Here is a 25,517-nt window from a genome sequence, read left to right on the forward strand (position 1 = left end):
CAAAGGGGAAATTGTGCTGGACAAATTTGGTGACCTTCTGTGATGGGGCTACAGTGGTGGTGGACAGGGGCAGAGCAGCTGACACTGCCTACCTTGACTTAGGCAGAGAATTTGACTCTGTCCCACACAACATCCTCATCTCAAATTGGAGAGGCATGGATTTGCTGGATGGACACTCATGGATAAAAATCTCTCTGGATGGCCACACACAAAGAGTTGTGGCTAACTGTTCATTTTCCAGTGACAAGTGGTGTCCCTCAGAGGTCAGTACTGGGCCGATGATGTTCAACATCTTTGTTGGTGACATGGCCAGTGAAATAGAGCATGAACCGTCAGAAAGTTTGCTGACAACACCAAGCAGTGTGGCGTGTTAGACATGCTGGAGGGAAGTGATGCCGTCCAGAGGGATGTGGACAGGCTTGAGAGGTGGGCCTGTGCAAACCTCATAAAGTTCAGCAAAGCAAAGTGCAAGGCCCTGCACCCAGATCGTGGCAATCTCAGACACACCCATAGGATGGGTAGAGAAGTAATTGAAAGCAGCCCTGCAGAGAAAGACTTGAGGATGATACTTAACGAAAACGTCACATGAGCGCAGTGTGTGCTCCCAGCCCAGAAACCCAATGGAATCCCGGGCTGCATCCAAAGCAGCATGGCCAGCAGGGTGAGGGAGGAGATTCTGCCCCTCTGCTCTGCTCTGGTGAGGACCCCACCTGGATCCACCTGGAGTGCTGCATCCAGCTATGGGGTCCCAAGAAAGAACCGCTGGACTAAGTCCAGAGGAGGACCAGAAAGTTGACAAGAGGACTGCAGCTCCTCCCCTATAAAGATAGGCTAAGAAAATTAGGGGTGTTCAGCCTGGAGAAGAGAAGGTTTTGTGGACACCTCATAGAAACCCTCCAGTATCTGAAGGGGGCCTTAGAGAAGCCAGAGAGGGACTTTTTATCAGGAACTGTAGTGATAGGACAGGACTAATGGGTACAAATTGAAAGAGGGGAAATTTAGGCTAGAGATTAGGAAGAAATATTTTACTGTGAGGGTGGTAAGACCCTGGAACAGGTTGCCCAGGGAGGTTGTAGATGCCCTATCCTTGGCAGTATTCAAAGCCAGGCTACATAAGGCCTTGAGCAACCTGGTGTTGTAGGAGGTACCCCTGCCCATGGCAGGGAGGCTGGGACTAGATGATCTTTAAGACCCATTCCAACCTCTTAGCATTCTATGACAATAAGCCCCAACAAACTATGACTGTTGGAGATTAAGCCTTTCTGACCAAATGGAGAAACACATAAGCCTTCAGTTCATATTTTTTGCCTCCTAAACATACATGTCACCCAGGATGGTGGGCCATGCTTAAAAGTAACTCTGGGCAGACTGAAACACCCTTGTGTTTTTCCTAATGACTTGCCTTTGGTAGGGAACAGGTGTTTTATAATGTACTTTGGACAGAAAGTAAAATTGTGATGAAAATTTAAATGGTGCTAGGTCCTTAGAAATGCATAAAATTATCCATTGCTTAATCAGTTATACACACATACATGCTTTTTTCCTGCAGAAGAGGCTGAATCACATCTCTACCTTATTTGATGTAATTATGCTAGTTGTAAAATAAAATGCAATTGATACAGAGTTTTTCTGGGTTTATTTGCCAAATGTAGTACACAAAACCAAATGGTAGGTTACCTCTGAATTTTTATTTCAAGTATCCTACACACATTTAAATGTAAAAATTACAGGAAAAAAAATAAAACCAATGTGGCATTTCTTTATGTTCTAAGTAATTTGCATATCCCTTGTAACTAGAAGTCATTCTGGTCAGGAGCCTCTTGGACTCCAGCAATGCAGACATCTACCCTGCTCACAGAGCCAGTGCTGAGTGATGTACAGCTTTCTTCCCATCAACACTTCAAAATTCGTTGAAAGATTATAGAAAGATCTTTTTGTCAACAGCCTGGAATTCCAAACTGCATGAAAAATTCTAAGGTTGCTGGTCAGTTCTTGAAGTATTTTTTTAAGACTGTGCTCTTTAGGGTATGCAACTTCTGATGTTTGGGCTCAAATTCTGATATTGTAGCATAAGCAACCACAGTCACTTTAGAGTCCTCTTCCTTCACCTTCTGCACAAGCAATCCAATACAGGAAGGTTCCTTGGATTCAGAGCCTAGGATCACTTGTGCGTTGGTCTAAAAGGACAAATCTTCTCTCCCCTTTATGGTGTGCCTGCGTTCAGCTTTTCTCATGTCCTTTTTTCACATACATACACTGCCAACACCAGAAGCTCATATGCCCCATCTTCCATTCCTGTATCTCATAGCTAACTTAATACATCACAAAGACATGGTTGGTTGATTTCTTCCAAGCCATGGCTTTGGTCATCACTCATGTAGCTTGACTGACATAAGTGTTGTATATGCTTGGCCCCATGTTTTGTAAACCACACAATAAGTCATTTTTACATGTCTTTAATATCACAGCCTTCTTCATTCTTATTTGAGATTAACAGTCTCATTGAAGCTTCCTATAGATTAATCTGGAAAATATGTCCCTATTTTTCCTGCTGATATAAAAAGTTCATTCAGTCCAGAAAGATTTTGAAAAAATCTTCTTCCTTCTCAGCCTGTCTGTCACTCTAAGATTTAAGAGTGAATGTTGCTTTGATCCATCCAGTGCAAGAGCATGAAGTTACCTCTTCAGCCTACTTGAACATCACATGATGGATTACATCTCATTTGCAGTAAAGGAACTCCATCCAGGATCAGGCTCAGAGCAGAGACAGCCCTGCACACTTACCTTTTCATACCACAGCACCTGCTGGGTTTGCTTTGGAGAGGTGGGAGATATCAGTCCAGTGAAGAGCTTCATCTGCTGTCTTTGCACAGCCATGGCCTCCCTATAACTCAGTCTTCATGTTAGAAGCATATTCTTGCTCAGAAAAGGAGGGCTTCACAGCACAGTGAAATAAAGTTGATACCAACCTCATAACAGCATTGTAACATGTTGTATAGCTGTAAAGGTATTTCTTAGCTGACTAACTCTCAAAAGTTACCGTAGTGCATAACAGTGCTTGTCGAAGGCTTGTCCAGCACAAGCAGATTATTGACAAGGTACCCGTACTTTCAGGCTGTTCTGAAGAGACCATATATTATCATTTATTTCCTCTCCATACCACTCAGCCATCCAGCTTGTGTTTACTGATGAGTCCACAGTGCCATCAATGTCAACTTAGACAGAACTTGAAGTAAGCTCAATTTTGCAAGTGCTGTCACTGTTTAAATGCTGGAAAGTTGTTATTTCACGTACATTGATGAGGGTGAACATGTGCTTCATATCTGGTCTGTTTTTTTGGTAATTGGGAGGCATGCTCTCTTTTCTTAGACATGTCTAAAAGAGAAAACACAAAGGAAAGCTTAAAACTGAGAATTCCTATGAAAGACAATTTAAAAAAAACTTTTGAAGGTTTTCCTTTTTCTCTTTGCTAACGATAGCTCATTACACCTTTTCCATTTGTTTGTCACTGGAGGCACCCATTACCAATAAAAGCTGCTGTTTCTGGCTAAATCAATTAACTTCATAGGACAAAAGCCTCAGTGAAAAAAGAAAATTTATATTTGACTCACATTTTCATCTCAACAGGCCTTGCATCAAGCTATTGCAAGTGTGCTTCCACCTGCCTTTAATGCAAGCCAGTGCCTGAAATATTTTCATCAAGTTGTCAAAGTAAAGCCCCAGCCCTGCCAACCAGTTCTAAACTGAATGTTGCTGTTGAGTTTAGTGGAGATAAGGCACAGTCTTCACTAAAAAGAGGACAAGGTAACCTGTAAGAACTTAACAGGCATTTTTAATAATGAACCTCACTTGTGAGATCAGGTTGATATTGAATTTTGATGAAAGCTAGGTTGATACCTGAGACAGGGCCTCACCCAAAAGTAAGATACATGTAATTCCACCAGAGCGATTATCTTCACTACACAGCTCTGCTTTTTATAACTGCAGCACTAAAACTGGGATTTTTTTTGTAAGGGAGGAGAGATTTCTGTAGAGATCTAAAGTTCTTTCAGGACACTGAGAAGAACGTGCAGCATCTGTCTCTTCTGAGTGATATCCTTGCTTTCATACTTCCAGCCTCACAAATTCCTACAAGATTTATCTCATCAAATTTTAGTCTGAATGGCACAAATTACTGGCAGAATTGTCAATCTAAAAAAGAGACAGGCATAAATTTAATTGCTCCCTGAAGATACATGGAAAGCTACATTTAGCACAGCTAATTAGATACACTCTGATCAACATTTATGATTCATCTGCTGAGGAGCAAAACAAGAAGGCAAATATGAAACAGGAAGCAAAAGTTAAATCTGACCTCCCAAAATGCTGGGACTGGTTCTGGTTTTGTTCTTATTACAAATGCAGCCAGTGATGCACTGTACTGGTACCCAAGATTCTTGCTACCCCTGAGACAGGTGACTTCACTGCCACTGCACCCAAAGCATAGTTTTTCTTCTATGGAGTGAACTTCCCAAGTACCTCCTCTCCCTTCCTTTCCCAGAACTACCATCCAGCACTAAAGGTATGGATAAACTCTCCAGTGAGATTTTTCTCCACGTATTTTAAAATGTCTGTTCAACAAGAAAGATGTGACTTCATAAAAATGCTCATCAGAAATGGGGTTGACACCAATTTACCAGTGTGGAAACTGAGGCAAAAAGCAGGTGGACTTGGACATGTCCATCATGCCACCACACGAAGTAATTCCACAGGTGGGGAAGAGTTCCCAGGGGACTGTGCCTCCATCTTGGACAAATGCTGTTCCCAGGTACTAAACCAGAAGACCTGTTGCCATGCCCTTAAACTGATAAGTAGCTTACACAGAGTAACTGGAAGCAGAAATGAGCAGTGAGAGTGCAGGAAAATAACTGATAGTTTGAGTTAGATCAGAGTCAGATCAGGGCGCAGTTCGCTCTCTTTGGAACTCTATCCTCATGTACCTGAGTTTAATCATAAGTTAAGTATGGACACCAACTTCAGACCAGCTGTGTTAAAGCAGTGCTAGCAGAGAAAATGAGTGGGGGTATTTTGGTAGGTATTGTTGCTTTGCTTATGAGAAAGAGAATTACTTACACAAGTAAAGAAGATGAGCAGCAAGTAAAAAATCCCAAGGCAAGTCAGCATGAAGAGCTCGCCTTTATATTTTTTTAGTTTGTCCTCTTCTATTCCAGGGCAACCTAAAATATAAAGCACAGTGTTACATTGCTCTGGTGTTTGTAAAATATTTTAAAATTGTTACCTTCCTGACATATCACACAGAGCATGGGACAGTCAAAGGTCTCCACTGTACCTGTTACTTTTAATGTGACTGTGCTGCTCAGATTGCGTTCTCCGTTCTGCTCCCCCAAAGTGCACTTGTACGTCCCGCTGTTTCGGCCAGTCGCATTTTTGATCCTCAGTGAAAAGGAGGTGTCATTGAAGAGCTCCAAGGACCCCCCAACTTCTCGTGCAAAATGAGATTCCACATCAAGGACTTCCCATGCTATTCTTTCGCTGTCTCCAGCCATCTGGAAAACACAAATATATCTTTCTTCTTGGGCAACAGTGTCATCCTCAGTTTTAGGGTAAAGAAAATTTTAAAGCTGGCTTATGGCTGAAAATGCAGAGGCTGAAGAGAGGCAGGGGGGAGCACAACCACAAATCCATTTAATATGTTCATGCTTGCAATACAAAAGTATATGGGGTTTTGCTTAAATGGACTCTGTAATAGGAATTACAGAATTATTTTGTAATAACTTCTTAAGCTGCCTCACCTGGACAGCAACATGACAGAAGGTAGAGGCAGAGTCTGCTCTCAGTGGGCCTATGCAGAGGCCCCAGAAGAATTCAGACTGAGAGAGACAGTCCATGGAGATGGAGCAGAGGCAGCAAGAGGCAGCCCTACCCAGGTGCCTAGTGGTGGCCCTGGGGACCAGAGGTGCCCAGGAGAGCATGGCAGCACACAGGGAGGCTCCACTGCTGCCTCTGCTTGCCCTGCCAGCACACCTTCTGCCATGCAGTGGTGATAGTTAAACCTGCTAACCCGGCAAGTGTGCCACTGCATGAGGGTTCTGCCAAGCACAGGCTGGCATCCTCCCAGCAGCTCCACAGCCCAGAGTTCCCTGTGGGAATGCTGCCCTGGAAACTGAACTTTCCTGTGCCAGTTTCTGTGTAGCTGACCCCTGAAACCACGCTGCCTCTCTGGAGTAATGGAGGTTTCCCCCAACCCCACTTCCCTCCCTTCCTCTCATGACTGGAACCAAAGAACAAAAAATTGCTTTGACTCCTTCAGATTCAGTTGTGTGAAGGTCACAAGCAGGTTCTGGTGCACTTGGGGAGCATTTGTATGTTGAATTTCTTAATTGTAACCAGAACAGCTACATTCCTTGGCATTGCTGAGAGGCTGCTGGAGGAATGAAGTGTATTCCCAGAACAGTTCGTACTGCGGGGCGATAGGATGCACTGAAAATGACAATTGGCTGGGAACCACAAAGAAAAGAGAAATCACTAAGTTGATTTGAAAGATGGAAGAAGGGTTTGAATTATCCTGTGTCCATTCTTATTCATTGAAGTTGCTCCCTGGGATTCGAGACAGCATGCCCTCCATAAAGGTTTCTCAAGTAATGAATTCAATCTTTCTGTGGATCAGCAGAGCCAGAGCCAGCTCATAAGTCCAAGGCTCAGCATTTCAGCCAAACATATAACTAATGTAAGCCAAGGTTTTTTATTATTATTATTTTATTTTAATAGACACATTTTTGGGTCATATGTTGGTGCTTACTTTCTATCAGCATAGCTACTGCATTGGGGTATAACAGTTACATTGTAAGTTATTAAAATTAACACAACTTTCTCATACTGAGGCTAGGAGTATCTGGTTTCCCTTTCATGTGTTTGCAGGAGGAAAGCACGCTCAAGAGTCTGGAGAGATGTATGGGTCTGATGCTCCCTTCAACATTGCTATTTTTGCAGCCTAAAATGGTATAAAACAAGCTGCAAATTGGGGAACTTTTCAGGAACTGAGGAATGAGACTAAAGCACAAAATTTCCTTAATTGTAAAGATTCTTTCTCAGAAAGGTTTTGGGTTTTTCAGTGCATCAACTGAAAAAGAGCAGTAATTTCCTGGGGCTTTCCACACTTTACCCAGAAAGAGGGAAGAATCTTCCCCTTAATCCCCCAGTAAATTTACCCCAGCTTCTCTTTCTTATTACACTCCACCCCAAGCAGCTACAAGACAAGCAGTATGTATGGTGGTTTTCAGGATGTGGGACTTCACTGTGCTACAGGGATTTAGGTATTTTCAGGCCTTGCACATTGTCAGAGATGTGGCCAGAGGAATTCCAATACCCAGGCTGGGCTCAGCTCTGGTTACAACTAGGTCAATAGCAGTTAAGTGGATATAGTTGACCTCCCTCAGATCTAATTTTTGCCACTCTCCCTTCCCTTACCATCCCCTTCCTCAGTGAAATTTATAACTGCCCACAGGGCAATAAAAGGAACCAGCCTGGCTGCCCTTTTCATTGCCCTAAATTGCAAATAGGAGGTCTGAGCTACACACACAAAAAATTGGATTTGTTTAGGGATTTTTGGTTTTGTTTTTTCCTTTCATTTATTGGCAGCATAAAAATTGCTGTCCTGGGTGGTAAATGGTGGTGTGATTCTTGTGGCTGAGATCTGGGAATGAGAAAACACTTTGATCTTTCTGTATGCAATTGCAATCAGCACTGCTCCTATAAGGGAGAACTCAATTAAGTCCATGCATCCCATGCCTGACCATGCACTTATTCCAAGCAAGATTTTGGGTAAATGATTGAACTTCCCTATTTCATGGGAACAGCGAGGGATAGGATTGATTATTGCCTCCAAAGCTTTTTAAGGTGCTTGGCTGCTGTTGCAAGCAGTGATGGTGACCCTGAAGACAAGACTGTCAGAATTTTGCCTTAGACATGCTCTGTGTAAGGCAAACCAGTGTCATGAAACTGTACTAACAACATGCTTTTCCCCAAAACAAGAAGAACAAAGTACTTTGTGGCCTAATTTGGCTCCCTCACTTGCTGAGAAGCCACTGGTGACCGGGATGCGGGTTGTGAACCTTGAGTTTGGGGAGGCAGAGGAGGAAGGGGTCATGAGTGGGTTTAATTCAGGGTTTGCATGCCTTTCTTCCTCCATTAAATCTCCTCTTTACTGAAGGCCAAGGGCAGGCAAGGCAGTCTGCAGGCGTGCTGTGTGCGCAGCAGCATCCCAACATTTTTTAGGCTGCAGAGACATCTGGTGGCATTTTTCCAGCCTCTGCAGGCAGAGGCTGCAACCCTTTCTCTGATGCCTGAACCAAGCCTTTTTCCACAACAATCTTATCTCCTGTTATCTTATTAGAAAAAAACCCAAATAAAACAAAACACCCCCCCTCCCTTTTTAAATTCTCTACATAGCAAGAAAACATCTGAGCAAATTTGCAGAGTGCATCCTCGTATCCCAGCAGTATAAAAGGAAGTCTATGAGATATTCAGTAAGGTCATCGTTCTGCCTCTTGCTCTATTCAAGATAACCTCTTTCCCACCCCATACCTAATTAAAATTACAAAAATGCCACTTCGCTTGCCACCTCCTGTGAATTACTTGGCAGACTCTCTCACTGGACAGATCATTTTGCAGCTCAAGCTTCTATGATAAACCAGCTCTAATTCATGCCAAGTGTCCTCCAGGTGATACCACAGCCCAAGGTAAATGCTGGGGGTTTTACCTAATTAATTCCACACAAGCTTAGAGGGATCAAAACAAGCACTGCCAGAGACAGAAATCCACTTGTGTAAGGACAATCCTCTTCTTTAATCAGTGAAAAAAAATCTTTTCTTCTCACGTTTCATTTGTGTTTTATGTCCCTTACACCTCAATGCTGAACAAAATGCAGCATGCCAGCTTCCCCTGCTCCCCACCTCCAAATGGAGGAGAAAAGGAGCGTGTTCCTGTTCCCATGTTTGCTGCTAATGGCTTTACCAAAATTCAAAAGGCAAATGATGGCTTGTGTGGGGACAGGTAGAAAATTCTACTGAATCTATTTTCATAAAAAGGGTCTTGTTAGCATGCAATCTGCTGGGGGTTAATTCCTCCAGAATTTTTCTGGGGAACAGGGACTTCCTGGCAAAATAATTCTGCTTATCTGCATAAAACTAGCCATTAAGAAAATGAAAAAAAAGAAGAAATATGAGTTTATATTTAACATCTGTGGCAGACTTTCAGAAATCATCTGGCAGAATATCTTCAGCAAATGCTGAAGTGAGGTGATCCTTCACCTCTGTTCAGTCCCTGCTGAGACACACCCTGGAGTGCTGGGTTCAGTGCTGGGCTCCCCGGGCAAGACAGACATGGTCATACCTGAGGGAGTCCAGTGAAGGGACACAAAGATGGATAATATTTTGGAGAACCTGACATGAGCAGAAGGTGGAAGAGATAGTTCAGCCTGGAAGAGACCAGGCTCAGGATCATCTTATCAGTATTGACTCAACCTGATTAACAGGGGGATAGAGAATCCAAAGCCAGACTCTTCTCAGTGGCCTTCAGAGGCAAGAAAAGAGGTAATGGGCACAGACTGAAATTCATGAAATTCCACTTAAGCAAAAGAAAAACCCTTTTTACTCTAGGGGTGGTTGAACACTCAAATGGGCTGCCCAGAGAGGGTGTGGCATCTCCATCCTTTGAGATATTCAGGACTAAATTGGACACAGCCTTGAGGAGCCAGCTTTAGTTGTCAGGGTTTAGTGAGTTTAATGGAAAATTATTCTAGGTCCCAAAATCTTGGAAACACGTGGTCTAAAGAGGTTGTGATTTTCCCACATATATTCTCTAGTCAATTGACTGATTCCTATTAAGTTTCTCCTAGCCTAGAGCTTTTTGGTAAGAACCGTGGATATTAAAATGGGATGTGTTTGATTGAAAATACAACTGAGCTGATATATTTCTGTTCTCTGACTGTATGAATTATGAGAAATAGGTAGAATAATTAAAGTGCTCTTCAGCAAATATTTCTTTTTCAGAGAACTAAAAACAAGGTGGAGGAAGGAGAAGGAACATTTTGCTCAGTTCTAGCTGGCTAGGTTTTAGCTATTGTTTTGAAAACTGCTACAGCATTACCCTAAAAATGGCAATTCACCTATGCTGTAGTGCTTGCACCCAACTAATAAATTAATATTTATAATGAACATGTGCAAGTGAGCAGTTCTCACATTAACTCATGTTCTCTGCTCTCATTAAATAAGTTTTCTCATCAAACTTTTCCCACGCAAAAGTGGTACACTGTCTTCCAGGTAAATCAAAATGCCAATATAAACCACTTTTCCCAAAAAAGAAAATTTGTATTTCAGCAAAAATTTTGAGGTCCAAAACTGATGTCAGTTTAAAGGTGGAACATATTAACATCAGATCATTTTCTAGTGAGGGTGAGATAATTGTAAAAATGGTTTTGTTTAAAATCATACCAGGCACAATGGCCAAGTTGAAATTTCTGACTTACAGAGAGCTAAAATTCTACATACGACCAGAAGGAATTTATTTTCTGAATCAAAATATATAGAATTCTGGCAATGCCCAATAGCCAACATATAATGAAACACAACTGAGCTGAAACTGATTAATAAGTGTATTTTTCATCATAAAAATGCTTCCACATTCGATTAGTGCTAAAGGTGCATGCATATGGTTCCTATACAATGTCATGTAGAGATGCCAAAGTTAAATTTGAAAATAACAGACATAAATTGTGGGCACATGTGAGTGAACTCTGAGTGTGCTGTAAAAAAAAGGAGGAGGGGGGAGCAGGGGGGTAGATGAGGAAAGAAAATCCAAAACCCAACCCCAAAACAACAGTGAAGGAACTATGTGTGACACATGAGCCAGCTGGAAAAGCCCTTTGACTCACTCACGCAGACTAAATAACTATGCTATTGTTTAGTTGATTTGGCTTGGTTTGATTTCTTTTTTTTAGCTAAGGGCATCCAGCCTTAGCTCATGTCAGACAAAAGAATTGTTTTGGTCATGAAATCATTTCCACTGCTCCCTTCCTGTCTAAATCATTAATGTGATGAAGCTACTTGGGGATGAATAGATGTCTGAGGAGCACTGGACTGCATTTCTTTGTGTAGTTCAGAAATTCAGCTGAAGTAATTTAGCAAATATTTACCTATGCTACTATATCACAGCTATGCACTTTTAGCAAAAATAGTTTCCTTTGAAGAAATGTGCAGTCAATATTAAATGTTTATTCTTATTTTGTAATATGACCTACCCCTCTTATTCTGCCATAATTTTATATTTTTCGAGGAAGTGCTATAAAGTTAACAGATTTCTCTCCTCTGAAGCACAGCCTTCTTTCCTCTTCCTCAAGATTTATTTTAGATTAAGACTCTTCCGGCTATCACATGAAGAAAATAGTGTAATATCTACTGGGACTTCATTTTTGTGTGTTTAAACTTGATTTTCAAACTGGATACAAAGTGATAATTATGAGGGTTTATGAAGTGGTTCTCTTTTTCAATGTCCGTCACAAAGAGAAACTGTTCAGTTTTCAATAGCCCTACACAGCAGAAAGGTAAGTTTCATTACCCAGATTCTTGTCTTATAGGTGGGCTGTAGAGATTCAAACCAGCATTTCCATAGACAATTCCCAGTGCCTCAGTGCTTAGGCAAAAAAGACCTAGTTTTCAGTTCTCAGCTGGCAAACTTCCACGCTGCTCATATATGGCTTTATGGCATTCAGGCTGCCCAGCACTCCTGAAAACGTACCACACTTTAAGACTATCATCATTATGAATTCTTTTCCATGACCTCATAGTGAATGGAAGGAGAGCTCCACCAGGCTGGAAGACGACTTGGTGCTCTACATTCTCCCCAGTGTGTTCAGGCAGCCTACTTCATATATTTTTAAGTAGAAATCATTTTGTCTGAGCTGATTGACTGTGGTCCTGATTCTGCACAGATCTACTTACACAGATGACTTCCTGCATGAGAATAATTAGCTCCAATGGTCCTGGATGCACAGCAGCTCGAACACATCCATGTCTTTTTTTTTTTTTTTTTTCAGTATGAGACCTTAGCAAAAGCAAAGGCATTGAATGCAAACCGTTTTTACACACAGCTGGATTTTGACACCAGAATATTAACTCCATTATACAATTATTTCTCTATACAGCAAATACTTTTAAATTACAACCTTTTTTTTTTTTAGCAGATTGTAACAAACTGGCCCTTACTTGGTCTGAGCACACAGAGGTGCCAGTGGAAAGGAGTGGTTTGCTCACAGAACATTATCCCTGTGCAAACAGCTGCACAAGCAGCGCTGTAACATTGCCACCATCATTTTTTTTAAGTTACAGAAGCAAAGGTTAATTGCTTGCATTTACTTCACACTTCAAAGTGACCTCATACAAAAGATTTCACCTAACAGCTGCTTGAAATTTAATGCCTGAAATTTCATACAATTTGTTGGAATTACCTTTTAATTAGTCCTTTGGGGTTATATGTGGTGTTTATTGATTAATCCTTCAGTAGTTGTTTTTAAATAATAGAGTAATTACCTGTGTTGGGTAGCCCAGTCACACTCCACCATTCCCTCACCCTCCTTTGCAGTGTTGAGTGGGGACAGCAGCACAGAGCCAAAGTGTAGAGAGGGGAGGAGAAAGATCTTCAAGCTGCTGCCTATTTAGCTAGTCCCATAAGTATAAGTATTGCTTGTTCAGCACAAAACACTCAGCCTAGATTGCTTTTCCCCATGGAGAGTCAGGCTTTTTAGATTTGGTGCTCTGCTTTTCCTAATATGGCTGCAACTGTGGCTTGGGCTGGCGTCACCTCCTGCCTGTCCCCACTTCCCACCTCTCTCATGGGACAAGCAAACAGAAGACTGCAGTACCATGGTTGGTGCCATGTGCCCCTGAGGACGGTGGCAAGACCTGACAATAGCTAGACTTTTGTTACTTTTTGTGCCAGCAGAGAAAATAATTGTGAGGTTCTGTCATGCTGGACACTGAAAAACCAGTCTTTTCCTGAGCAAAGCAGTTGAAGCAGGAAGAGCAAGGAGACCATGGAGGGAGTAGGGATTATAGGGACAGGGCAGGGGACATCCAGTGGCAGTCTACACTGTAACAGCATGACTGCTGCAAGGGGAAGCAGCACCAGAGAGGGCCCCCACAAAAGGCATCATCAAATACCACCCTCCTGTGCATGTGCAGTCATTTTGTGCCCAGGTGGAACTGCAAGGAGCTATGAGGCAACACAGATTTGGGTTTATAGGCTTTCCTTTTACTTCATCAGGGAATGGCTTTTGGCTGCTGTTTGCTGCCTGGGCTTCCCAGCTCCCACTGAACTTGGGGAAGCACATGCTTCTGGAGGATCCCCACACTTCAGCCTGTTTTTGTTTTTGTTGACTTCCAACACTGCTATGGGGGAGATTTTCTGGGATCCTGTCAGCCTCTCTGTTTATTCCTCCCCCACCCCCTACCACTTCTCAACTCCTCCAGATCCACCAGACAGCCTGGTTTGCCTTCCATGTGCTCCGTGCCCTTCCTGGACACTGTGGGAGAAAGGGAGTCTTCAATAATTAGCACATATCTGGATGGAAAATATAGATTCTTATCCAGTTTTTGAGGCAGAAAACTAAAAGGAATAAGTTGACTCATATTCCAAATCTCATAGTAAAGTTCAACCAAAAGCATTATTCTATCCTGTTTTATCGCCTGTGCTTAGTTCAACAATTTGGAGAAAGATGCTATACTTTGTGGGTTGGCAGTCAGATGTTCACAACAGCTCTTTTGAGGTGCAGTTGTCATCTGGTCTGTAGCAAGATGCTCATTGTTGTACCAGCAATGAAATTCAGATGCATTGCAAGTTTCAACCTCAGAAGCCGTATCTAATAGCAAACACTGTTTGTTGGTTTACTGTAGGAAATGAGTTTAAAACTGTATCTGACCAAACTGCTGAGGAAACCAAGGCTGCGGCTTTAGGTTCTGGCAGAGATTAATTAACGGTTTTCAACACCCATAAATAAGTTTTTTTTCCTCTTCCCTTCCATTGCTCTACCATCACATGGGAAAGTAATTCAAGTCTGTAACTCGCAAAATCTTTATTCACAGTTTGATTTTCCACTATTATAACTATCAACAGAGATTTGACTTAACAGGTAACAAGAGGACGACCAGGAGTGGCCCATGATAAGCAGTAGGAGTGTACGGCTGGGAGTGGGGAATGGAGGAGAACAAAACCTTCCCTTTTTTTCCCATTAATTTGACTCACATCATAAGCTGAAGCTCTGCACTGAGGTGCAAATTTATGGTGCCATACAGTCAACAGCCACCACTGGGCAATTCTACCTCTCTTAGAAATTTTATCTTGGTAATTTTGAGTGGGACTTTTCTACTCATTAGCAGATTGATTCCTGTAGCCCCTCCTGTACACAGGTGGTCAGCAGGGCTCTCCTGCTCTGGAGAGAGAAACTATGAATCAGAGCAGTCAAGATGCGATTTTTACTTCATGACTGCAAAGAGATAACTCAGAATTTCTAGCTCTCCATCTGCCTTCTGGTCACACTCTGCCCTTATGCCCACCCCACTAGTCAAATCTTCCTAAAGAATAGCAAGTACTTTTTCAGTTCTTCTATTTCAAAGAAAAAAGCATCTCCTGTTTTCAGGGGATTAAACAAGAGCAGCATCATTGATGCTGCAAGGCTTAAATAACATTTTTTTGCTTTGAAGAAAATCTTGGAAGACTCCTCTTTGGAGTGGTATTTGGCAGGTTGTACATGGGGCATCACCTGAATTTTGATCCACAGAAGCAAGCAATAATTTGATAGAAAAGCAGGCCAAGAGCAATTCAGAGAATCATGCTCAAATAGCCTATCTCCAAAGACACAGAAAAGGCCTGCTCCCCATGGTCAGCTCAAAGGTTTGCAGTGCTGCCTTCTCTCTACTGCACTAATGGGAGGATTCCTCTGCAGAAAACAACCCATTTCATACAAGACAAGCCAATATCAGGTAGGAAAGCAAAGCAGACTGCTCAAGTAACTTAGACTTTTTCTTACTTTATACCAAGATGCTGTCTGGTAGGAGATTGAGGAGTCCTGAAGAGCTTTACAGGGCAGCACCACTTCCTCAGCACACCTCACAACAACATCTGGGATCATCACAGAAGTCCCACGGATCAAGCACCAAACTGCAAAGCACAGGTACACATCTCCTTTAAAAAAGATTGCTTACACAGTCCTTCCTGCCTTCCCAAAACATATCCCCACAAAATAGACATGAAAGACCAGAAGGAAAATTGCAGGGCTGTCCACTTACCATTGCACAGGATGATGAGCAGAGCGTAGACTCCCAAAGACATGGCTTTTACTGCTTCAGATCACAGAGCAGCAACAGTGTGCCTCGCTACAGGATGGACTGTGAGAGCAGAGTGAAGCTGTGACTGCTTCTAGAGTGATATTTCTGAAGGCAGACTGGGGAATCCCCCAGACTTATTTTGAGGTTTTCCTCATAGGGGAAATCCCTACATGTATGAACCAAGGCTCCTCCCCTTAAATCTCTGAGGTCACTCCCATTTCTGCAAGCACTTGCAGTAGTAGCAACTTCTCTCCCTTTTTTCTTTTTTTCTCCCCCTCTGTATTGATCTGAACAGAGTTAAGTTTGACCAAAGGGCACTGTGAGTTGGTGTGAAGGCCACCAAAACCAACACTCAACGAATCTCCCTTGAGTGACAAAATGTCAGGGGAAAGGGCTTGCCAGCTAAAAATCCCCTCTCAGCCTTCTCTGTGCAGTTCTAACAGCACCGTGCCTGTGCAAATATTGGCCTTATGATGTCACATTTCTGAAACCACATTTAAGACCTTGGGTCACAGGACCACGGAAACACTTTGACTTGGGGCTAAGCGCTAAACAGGAATTATCAGCATGGCTGAGCCAAACAAACTTTATTTCAGTAGAGTAACAAATTTAACTCTGCAGGTTGGCACACATGAGGTAGAACATTATCTCTTCTTAGCATATTTTGTCATTTTCAAGACAAAAAAAGGCATCTGGAGTGACGTAACTTTACAAATTATTTGCTGGAAAATTTCATCATGGAAAAAAGTCAAGGCAGCTCTCAGAAGAGGAACCATTTGGACATCCCCTCTAGATATCTGGAGGGGGGAGGAGAAATCTTTTCTCTGTGATCTGTGAGAGCTGTTTACCCCTGGAGAATTTTTGAGGAAGTCCGAGGTCGATTACAGAAGCATTTACAAATCCTGAAACTGTAAGTTGCTGATGTTATTTTTGGAAAACCATTGTGACTGCTGTCTTCAGGCTACTGAGATCATGATGGAGAGAAGCTATTTAGTAGAGGGGGGGGGGTTAAGATTTGATGGATGGAGAATGTATGGTCAGCCTCTTTTGAAAACTAGGGTTCTGGATGCCACTCCAGTCTGGGCATCCTAAATCCAAATCACCTCTAGAAAACTTTGTGAGGAGAAGTCAGTTTGACATGTCCTCACATGCAAAAGTCCTACTCAGATGAGTAAATGGTGTGGGTGGGTAACACTGTTGGAAACTCCAGTCTGTTCTGCGAAGAAAGTAAGACAGCAATTTCACTGGGGGCCTCACTGTTGAAATAGCCCACTTATTTTTAAAGACTTTTGCTTCTACCTTCATTGGCCACAATGTTAAATATAACAGGCCCTAAGCTTTATTTTTCTCTTTATATTTTCTGGTTTCAAGGACCAGGACCTTAATCAATTACTTAGAAAGTACAAGTGAAATATAAAACCCAGTGGATCTCTTAAGAGTGAGAGAAAAATCACTCTTTTTCCTGTGTGAAATAATAGAGTCCTTGAGAAGATAGAAGGGGGGGATGCTGCTGAAGGAAATCTTAGCGAGAAGAGGGCTCCAGTTAATGTATTTCACATCTGTTCTTCACTAAAATTATGACTTTTCTGCCCCTACGAGTCAGTCACACATTGAGCCCATCTCCAAGAAGGGCACTCAGCTTTCACCCAAGGGCCTCTTTCTGTGAGTCCTGCAGAGCTACGTGTTTACCCTTCATAAACCCATTAAGAGGCACATCCTTTTTCTATCTCCCTTTTCATCATGAGGAAACCCCCATGAGCAAACCACAGCAAGCTCCTGCCCCTGCTGTGGGTCAGCCCACAGCAGTCCTTCCCCTGGTGGCCTGGCCAGCAGCAGCCAGGGGGGCTGTGGCAAGCCTGAGGCTGAGGTCACAAGTTTGCCCACACAGAAGTGTGCTCAAGGTAAGCGTGAAGGGCCAGGCTTCAGCACTGGGAAATGTACGTGCCACACACACACTTGCCAAGGTGATGTTAAACAACGTTCTTCCTCAGTTAGTTAAAATACTGGACTCTTAAAAACACATGGGTTTTCCCTCCAGGACAGGCATAACTTCAAGCAAAACAGCCCTTTTCCTCCAGAAGTATTTGCAAGCTCAGCTGCTGTTCCACGGCACACTGCATGAAGCAGGAGGGCAAGATATAAAAAACAAAAGCTGAAACTCCCTTTGCTAGGGAAGGAGAAATTATTTGGTTTCTAAATTTTCCCTGGCAGGGATTTTTTTCTTTAGGGAAACTTTGAACTGGGCTGTACTTTCCATCCTAACTTTTAATATCCTTTCTATGGTTTCAAAGATCAAGTCTATTGTCTCCAGAGCCCTAGAACCTGCTTTGAGTTTCACTGAGCACTGGAAGCAACGGGAGCTCTGCGGCACAGGTCCGGGTGTGGGAGTGAAGATGTAGTGATTGCTTGTCAGCCTTCTCCATGAGAAACATATCCACATCTCTGAGGGCCCTCAGCAACTGCAGGAGCTGTGCAGTTACATGAATAAGTGGAAGATTATCATTAAATGGATTATTCTATGGACCTAATGAGACCCGCCTTTGTGCAGTGTGTCCTGTTGCCTTTTGCTCTCCTTCCCTCACCTGCACCACTCACTACAGCAGCCATGAGCCCTTGATCTCACTGAAGAAGAAGCAGCATCTGCTCTGCTGAGTCCAGAACCACACACGTGATGACTGACATTAGCAAGCAGTGGGTAAAACTGCTGCGTTCTGCCCACCTTTCCCTTAGGAAGGGCACTCATTTGGATCCTCATCTTTGACCCAGCTGCTGATTTTCATGAATTTCATAGGCACTTAATTCTCTTTGAGCCTCGATCCCTCTGTCAGTTTGATAGAAAGCAGGTTCAGAACATACTGGCTGATATACAGCCAGATGGCATGATCACAGAAATTTCATTCTCCTTGGGAAATGAGGCTAGAAGCACAAGGATGTGGGATGGATTCATAGGAAAAGGTTAAAAAGTCAAGACTGTATATATTTTTCAGTGTTGATAGAGCCTTGGAAATGCTGTTCATGGAATCGTATCCTGTTTCTTTGAACCAGATAGGTACTACATCCCTCAGATACTTGTGTAGCAGAGTTTTCCTGATTTCTTATTCCAGTGTGTGGCTGTAAAATATATAAGAATGCTTATCTCATGTGTTTTCTCCTGGGTGCTTCATCAGGAAGCACAGCATTTAAGAAAACCCAAAACCTTAGCTCTCCACAATGAAGGTTTAAAGGTTAAGACAAAGGTGTCAAAACAGCATTTAGCATATTTCTCAAGGCACAGATTTTTCTGTATTTGGGATATTATTTTCAAATAACATTTGTTACACCTCATTTAACCTCCTGCTGTGAATAAGGTCCATCCATGTGCTTCATGTCTGTTATAAAGTCTCTGGTGAAAGGGGGTTGTTTATTTATTATTATTAATCTATGCAGCAGTAAAAATTGTCTGGTTCAGTTCAGCTAGCAAAACTGGAAGCCTTTTGCTATATCTTTTAGCAGACAACTGTTTTTTAAATAATATACTGTGTGTAACATTGCAATGTCAGCTAAGGAACAATGACAGAAGAATCCACAGCCACAAAAGCAGAGCAGTCATGTATTTTTAGGAGCCCAGCAGAGCTGCAGCCACAGCATTTATTTTCCTGTCATGCCTTGATCTTGACGTTGCCCACACCAGCAAGTAAAAGCAACTGAGACTTCCCAGGCTGCAGCTAACGAGAGTTATGTAGATTATTCACAAACTGGAGTGAGGAAAGTTTAAGGACAAGTTCTCTTCTCTGCCCCTTTATGGCAGATGTTGGGTCAGGGACTGCCTTTACTATTTAAACAGTAATGATCCAGCAATACTGAGAAACCAAAACATTGGAACTGTGACCTGGTGGGGAGCACAGATCTTTGTACTACAGACTGTCTGCTGCTGCCAGCTCAATAAATAACACCTAATTAATTATACACAAACAGCCAGTCCTCTGAAATGCCTGGACTTTGGAGTGAGCCATTTGAGATGTGCCAGCCCTGTTTGTCAAAGTCAGAATTTAGCATACTCAAGTAGAAATTGAAGTGTGACCAAAAGAACAGATCCAAAATGGAGGCATCCAAAATCAGAAACCTCCTCAGATAGTGCTGGCCTGGGAGTTTAGGAATTGCCTTTAGGCAAGAAGGGAGCAAGAGATTATCACAAGTCCATACACATGACTGTAAGACTTAGGATAAGGCTGGAAGCTGCACCTAGTCCAGCATCTTTGCTGTTTACAGCAGCAGGCAGTGAGCTGTCAGGTAGCCAAGAAACCCAAGGCGCTGTATTCAAACTGCAGTGTCCACTGGAGATACACATTGAAATCTCATTTTTAAGCACCTTGGATCTTATTTTCATCATTTTGGTAGATGGTGCTTGTCTCACTAGGCCTGGGGACATCTTGGACAGAAATCTTTGCAGATTTCAGTGTACTCTACATTGCTTGCCCTACATGTGGGGTCATCCCTGCTGCCTTCTCCAGAAGGTAAAGCGCAGATTATTGGTCCTGACATTTCTACTCACTTCTGCAACAGTAGTCCCCATATAGTCCCTGCATTGTAGAGGTCCTTCTTGGATCTTGCATCTCCTTGCTATACCCAGCCAGGCATTGTTTTATTAGAGGTCTAAAGTTCAGCATGTCTGCCCCCAAATCATGCTGTGGAAATGTTTACTCCTCCTGGTGCTCCTCTCTCTTTTCTCTTGTCTGTACTACTTTCCTAGACACATTCTATGGGACCTCTTAACACTGGAAGAAGTTAGGGATCCCAGTAGGTCACCTGGTACTCCTAGTTGGTTCCATGGCCCATGGGGAATGCAAGTCAGTAGCTCCTCCTGGGAGCAGCCTGTGCTGACAGCAAGCCTTACAGGATGCCCTGACCATTGTGTGCCATCCAGGGACCCAGCCATGTACACACACCAACTGTGCCAAGCTGTGGCCTGTCTCCTAGCATCTTCCAGACTTCTTGTTTGGTTTTTTTTTTAATGCCTTCCCCATCTGTGGTCCCACTGAGTCATGGGATTTCCTGATCAACTTCCCCCACCATCCCCAGCAGAAGAAAGAGGAAGCCTGGTGAAAAGTGCTGATGACCATGGTGCCTATATCCATTCCCTTTTCCTCTGAAGTCACCCAGCACAGCATCAGTGACAACTACCTGCTGGCTCCTCAGATGCCTTCAGGGTGGGGTGCATTCTCCTCTGGTTCCCTATCTGTACATTCCTGACCTTTTGATATTGATCTGCCTTTCTTCCCTCATTTGCTATCTCTCATGATCATTTGGCTTTCTCCAGGCCTTTCAAAGATCATGAGATGAGTGCAGGCATGTACTGACACCTCAACAGAATACTGGTCTGGCCTGAAACGAGTTAAGGCAACTCGCCCCTACTCTATGTAGTTACTTTGAGCCTTCACCAAATTGTCTTCTCACCATATGCCCTCTTTTCCAGTTCATTTATAAATAGGTTAAACAGCAGGAGCCCAAGAATAAAACCCCCTCAAGCATCACTAGAGACCTCCCTCAAATGTGGATGATGGCCATTTACTCTCCCTTTTTAATAGGTTATTCACATGAAGGCTTTTTCTGTTGTCCCATGGTACCTTAATTTCTTTCAGACTCTTTACTGATGGACCTTTATATCTTCAGAAATTGTTGCTGGATTTCTATATGGATGACCTTGTTGTGGTTTTCATTTAACTTGCCAGAGTTTATGATCCTTTCTATTTTCTGTTCTTGGACACAACTTCTATTTTGTGAAGAAAGACTTCTGCTTCTAATAAATTCCTTTATCCTGCTGTTAACTGTGTCAGCTTTTCTTTTCCAAAGTCTTTGTCCATACACAGAGGAGAGAAAATATATAGTCCTACAAAAACTATGTTTAAATAGCCACCACACAAATTTTTTAGCCTTTAGGCATCCATTTTAGTTTATTTTCACAAAGTTCCATATTCTTACATAATTCTATTGCAGTCTGGGTTTTTTTGTTTGTTTGTTTGTTTGTTTGTTTGTTTTGTTTTGTTTTGTTCCCTAAGTATGTTGAGCAGGGGCATTTTGAACCATGTTGTGCATGTCGTTCTGGGCTAATATAAAAGTTCCTTCTTCTTTTCTATGCTCTTTCATGCAGAAACAATATTTTCGTTTTATGCAGCATCAATCCCCCATGTGACATTTATCCAATATACAAGTAGGAAATTGATACCTGCTGCTATTGTTGCATTTCTTGCTCTGTCAGCAACTCTGATCTCCCTCAGCATGTAATAGATACAGATGTTTGATTTAATACTGATATGATATGGCATATTTCTGACTTAGGCCAGAAATGTGAGGCTATATAGGTTTTGAGCTGCTTGTAAACAAAATTAGCATGTTACTTTGATTTGGCACAAAGATTTCTCTAATATATGTTACCACTTCTCTACTGCTTCTGCCTCCTCTGTCTCTATTTTTATGCTTTGTACCCCAATTCTAAATCATCTGATAAATTGCCTTTTTCCCATCACATTTCTGTTTAAAGTCATCTTGTTTGTTAGACCCCTAGCTTTCATAAAAAATGCCTATTTTCTTTTTCTTTTGCTATACTATGAGATTCTTCTTGTTTGATTGTTCTTCATTCTCCCTTTTAAAGTTTCACCAAATTATTGTTATTCAGCAGAGGATAAAGTTTTCCTGACTATCTGCTCTGAATACGTGCCATCCTGAATCATGTTTTAGCACTTGTCAGCTTCTCCCTTCCTTCAGTCTAAAAAAAATCTAATATCTTTTTAGGTGCCACTGCTGGTTTTATTTCAGTTTACCTGAATCTGACTCATGCATAATGAGTCCAACAAGTTCAAATCCTTTGTCTTCAGCTGGTTCCTAGCCAGTCATTGACAGCTTGTCTCTGCTTCTTCCAGTTCAGCTCTGCTCATGGTATTGGAGGCATTTCAGATGAAGCTACTATGGAACTCGTGGCCTCCAAATTACCATCTGACTGCACCCATTTTGCTCCCAAAACTGTCTCCTCCCTTCTTGAGGCCTTTGCTCCATACACTGTGTCTGGAGAGTTTCTCAAGCCTCCTCCAAAAGCCTGCCCAGGTTTTCCACATTATCCAGCAAGGAGGTATTGCATCCAGCAGTCTAATACCACTTTTTGGTATCAGAAAACCACATGGATGTATGCCTGATAGAGCATCAGGAGTCATCTACTACTCTATCTTCCTCAAAACTCACTGCAAAAGTGAATGTGGCCTCAAGATATGAGACCATTTCTGTCCCTCCCCCTGATAAGACTGCCACTCACAGAGCCTTTCCCCCCCTCAGCAGCTTGGGATCAGCCCGGAGGTAGGTCTGTTGAGTGATGATACGAAAGAGGTTGTCAGTGCATCTGTGTGTCAGCCTGAAATCTTTTCATTCTGGTGTCATGGCCTAAAGGACCGGGATGTTGGGTTAATTGCACTGGATGCACATTGCCACAACATATGCACGGAAATGATTCACAGTGGTCACTGGAGCAAACTGAGAACTCCTTGCCCACTCAGCCTGTAAACAGCCACTGCTGATTTACATTAGAGGGAGTCTGATGGGCTCCGTACCCTGCTCCTGAGGGAGGAGCCATTGAAATGCCTAAATAAAGGAGACAGCCAAAACTCCTCCTCTGGCAGATCTCCTTTTATGTCACCCAGCACCACTGGACTGGACTTGCTGTGATCTCATGGTGAGTCTTTGGTTTCTCTCTTACTCCTTGTCACTGACATCCAGAGAGGGAAATGTGCAAGGGATGCTGGAATGTACTGCTACATTGCTTTCCCTCTGGTACATTTTGGATCTTCATTCCTTTAGCTTTGAAGGACATTCTTACAATTACTTTCATTCAACTGCCCTGAGCAGAAGCATTCCACAGGAGTCAGAAATGGTGACTTGGAAACAAGTGACCTTATACCAAGTGCCAGGGTTGAAGTATGTTCATTCCTTTTGCTTACATTTCTTCTGATAGTTGCTTCTTCATTCTGTTTTAGCTTTGAAAGAAAAGATCTACTGCCTGAGAGCTCCACACTCATGGAAGAAAACAAGACCCAGCAAAATGGAGAGCAGCAACACCCAACAAAGACTGTGAAGCATCATGTGTGTAGTTGCCACTGGAACAGCAGCTTTGTGGGAGGCAGCCTAGAATGGAGCCTAGTTTGCCTGGAGGTGAGGGACAGGACATCTAGACAAGGGAACACATTCATGAGAGTGCCCATAAAGTCTCTGGGAACCACTTTCCTCAGAATAGTAGGACACTCTCCCACACACAGCTCCTACAGACTCCCTCATTCCTTCAGCATAGGGCTCTGCTCACAAGCTGTCATCAGCAAAACTATTGCAACCCTGCTGATGCACATAAGGGATGAAAAGGGGAACCACTGTTTCTTGAGGGGGAGGCTGAGGAAACAGGTGACAACATGTCGTGGGAGGATGAACAGTGAGAAATGGAGAAATGAAAAATGGAAAGTTTTCACTAGAGCTGTGACAAATGCAACTCCTGTAATAGAACTAGACGGCAGAGTGTGCAGAGACAACTTGGCGGCCTTTTAGAAGAGGGAGTGACAAATATGTGAAGATACTAAAGTGACCTATGTCCTGGGAGCCCTGACTCTCAGGCTCTGGGGGTTCATGCTGAATGATTTAAGAAGCTCCTGGTCCAAGTTGCTCACCCATTACCACAGGTTGTTGCCCTGTCACTGACTTGTCACAAGTAGTGATGTGCCCATACCATAGGCACCAGACAGATACATTGACATAATTGAGGTGTTTGTGGCTAATTCAGTTTACTAGGAGGTGGACTGTGGTGGCCAAGGCATCTTCTTCTTGATCCCTATCAGGTTTAGTTAAATAGGTGGTCATCTGAGATCAGAAACCTCCTGAGACACCACAGCCTAACCAGACAAGCACCAAAAGTGGCCAAGAGATCAGCAGGAGAGCCTTGACACCAGTTTATAAATTTTTCTTGTCTTTAAACCTCCTTCTCTCTGCTTTTCACTAACTCCTTTGTTGCCCCCTAGCTTGCAGAAGGCATTGGAGAAATTTTTCAGAAGCCCTGTAAGCTTGCCCTTCTGGCATCTCCTTTCCTCTAGGGAGCTGAACACCAGACTGAGTGGTACAGGTGGGAAGCAATCCCACGGCATGGTTCAGAGAAGGGCACTGGTAGTTTTATAGAGTGGCTGTCAGGGTGCAACAAGGGGTGGGTAGGGAGAAATCCCAGGGTGGCAGCAGCAGGGTAGGCTGAGGAGAGGCAGCCCCAGGCCCAGGCATCCAGCATCTCCATGGGGATGGAAATGGGCCTCTAGCCAGGCAGGGCAGAGCTGTGGGGAGCTGGAGACTGGTCCTGCTGTGACATTTCTGGGGCAGAGATTCACAGTTCAGGGTCCTGATCCCCAGTCATGGTGCGGCAGAGCCCTGCAGGAGTTGAAATGGGGTCCTGGCTCCTGGTCAGAGTTGGGGGAGCACCAGGGCAGTTGGAGCCCAAGCAGGGCTGGTGGTGCCCCTGGGATCCTGACAATGTCATTGGCCAAGTCTGGCACTTTTGATCATCTCTTCTTATATTAAGGAACTGGAGAAAAACCTACTCCAGCAAATGAATTGCAAAACTAAGCTTAATTCCCTATAATCAAATTCCTTGTCATTACCGTGGTCCTGTTCTCTCAGTATCCGTGGTGCAAACGACCACTGCAGAGCATAAACAGATGCCAGCCTTACACCTGGTGCCAGCTTTGGACTGCTTCTGGAAACATGCTTTTCCTCTGACTACAACAATCCCTGCATGTGCTAGGAGGAGCAGCTAATAAATGGCAAATAGTCCCAAGAGAATCACAACTAATGGCTGCTGCTCAGTGAGATAATCACCCATTTAATGAAGGGTGAGCTTCTACCTCTGCACTTCCATGGCGAGCATTAATACATTCTTTTCCCCTCCTTAGCCACCTATTTCCACAAAACTGGTAGGAACTTGATATTTTTGAAACCACTCTTCCTCTATTAATCTTAGCTGAAATTGCATAATGGATTCAAATGTTATTAGGAATAGCTAGTTGGTTGTACGAATGTTGACAGAGACAGACACAGAGCATTATCCTATTAAGAAAGCACCTGAGTTTATAAAAACACATATTTTTAAATCAC

General features: G+C 43.0%; 1 protein-coding gene and 1 long non-coding RNA gene across 2 annotated transcripts in view; one reads left to right on the forward strand and one right to left on the reverse strand.

Moving 5' to 3' along the window:
• LOC137479260 (uncharacterized) overlaps window positions 1–24,643 on the forward strand; it is an 84,479-nt gene extending 59,836 nt beyond the window's left edge. The window contains exon 4 of the long non-coding RNA XR_011002104.1: window positions 23,375–24,643. This is a non-coding gene — a long non-coding RNA (uncharacterized lncRNA). The remainder of the gene's footprint in view (window positions 1–23,374) is intronic.
• Window positions 1,678–15,584, reverse strand: CD83 (CD83 molecule). Its single transcript, XM_068199615.1, has 5 exons — window positions 15,339–15,584; window positions 15,080–15,210; window positions 5,330–5,546; window positions 5,113–5,216; window positions 1,678–3,375 (listed from the first exon to the last, which is right to left on the reverse strand). The coding sequence occupies exons 1-5, from the start codon at window positions 15,379–15,381 to the stop codon at window positions 3,217–3,219; spliced, it is 654 nt and encodes a 217-aa protein (XP_068055716.1). The 5' UTR covers window positions 15,382–15,584; the 3' UTR covers window positions 1,678–3,216.
• Window positions 24,644–25,517: the final 874 nt, after the last annotated feature.

The sequence above is a fragment of the Anomalospiza imberbis genome, chromosome 1, assembly GCF_031753505.1.
Source record: "Anomalospiza imberbis isolate Cuckoo-Finch-1a 21T00152 chromosome 1, ASM3175350v1, whole genome shotgun sequence".
Taxonomy (NCBI): Eukaryota; Metazoa; Chordata; class Aves; order Passeriformes; family Viduidae; genus Anomalospiza; species Anomalospiza imberbis.

Coding starts and splice junctions, on each gene's coding strand:
- CD83 (XM_068199615.1), bottom strand. CDS start 15,381: ATGTCTTTGGGAGTCTACGCTCTGCTCATCATCCTGTGCAATG. Junction 15,211..15,338: donor GCTCATCATCCTGTGCAATG/GTAAGTGGACAG, acceptor TGTGCTTTGCAG/TTTGGTGCTTGATCCGTGGG. Junction 3,376..5,112: donor TGCTCATCTTCTTTACTTGT/GTAAGTAATTCT, acceptor TTTCTCTTTTAG/ACATGTCTAAGAAAAGAGAG.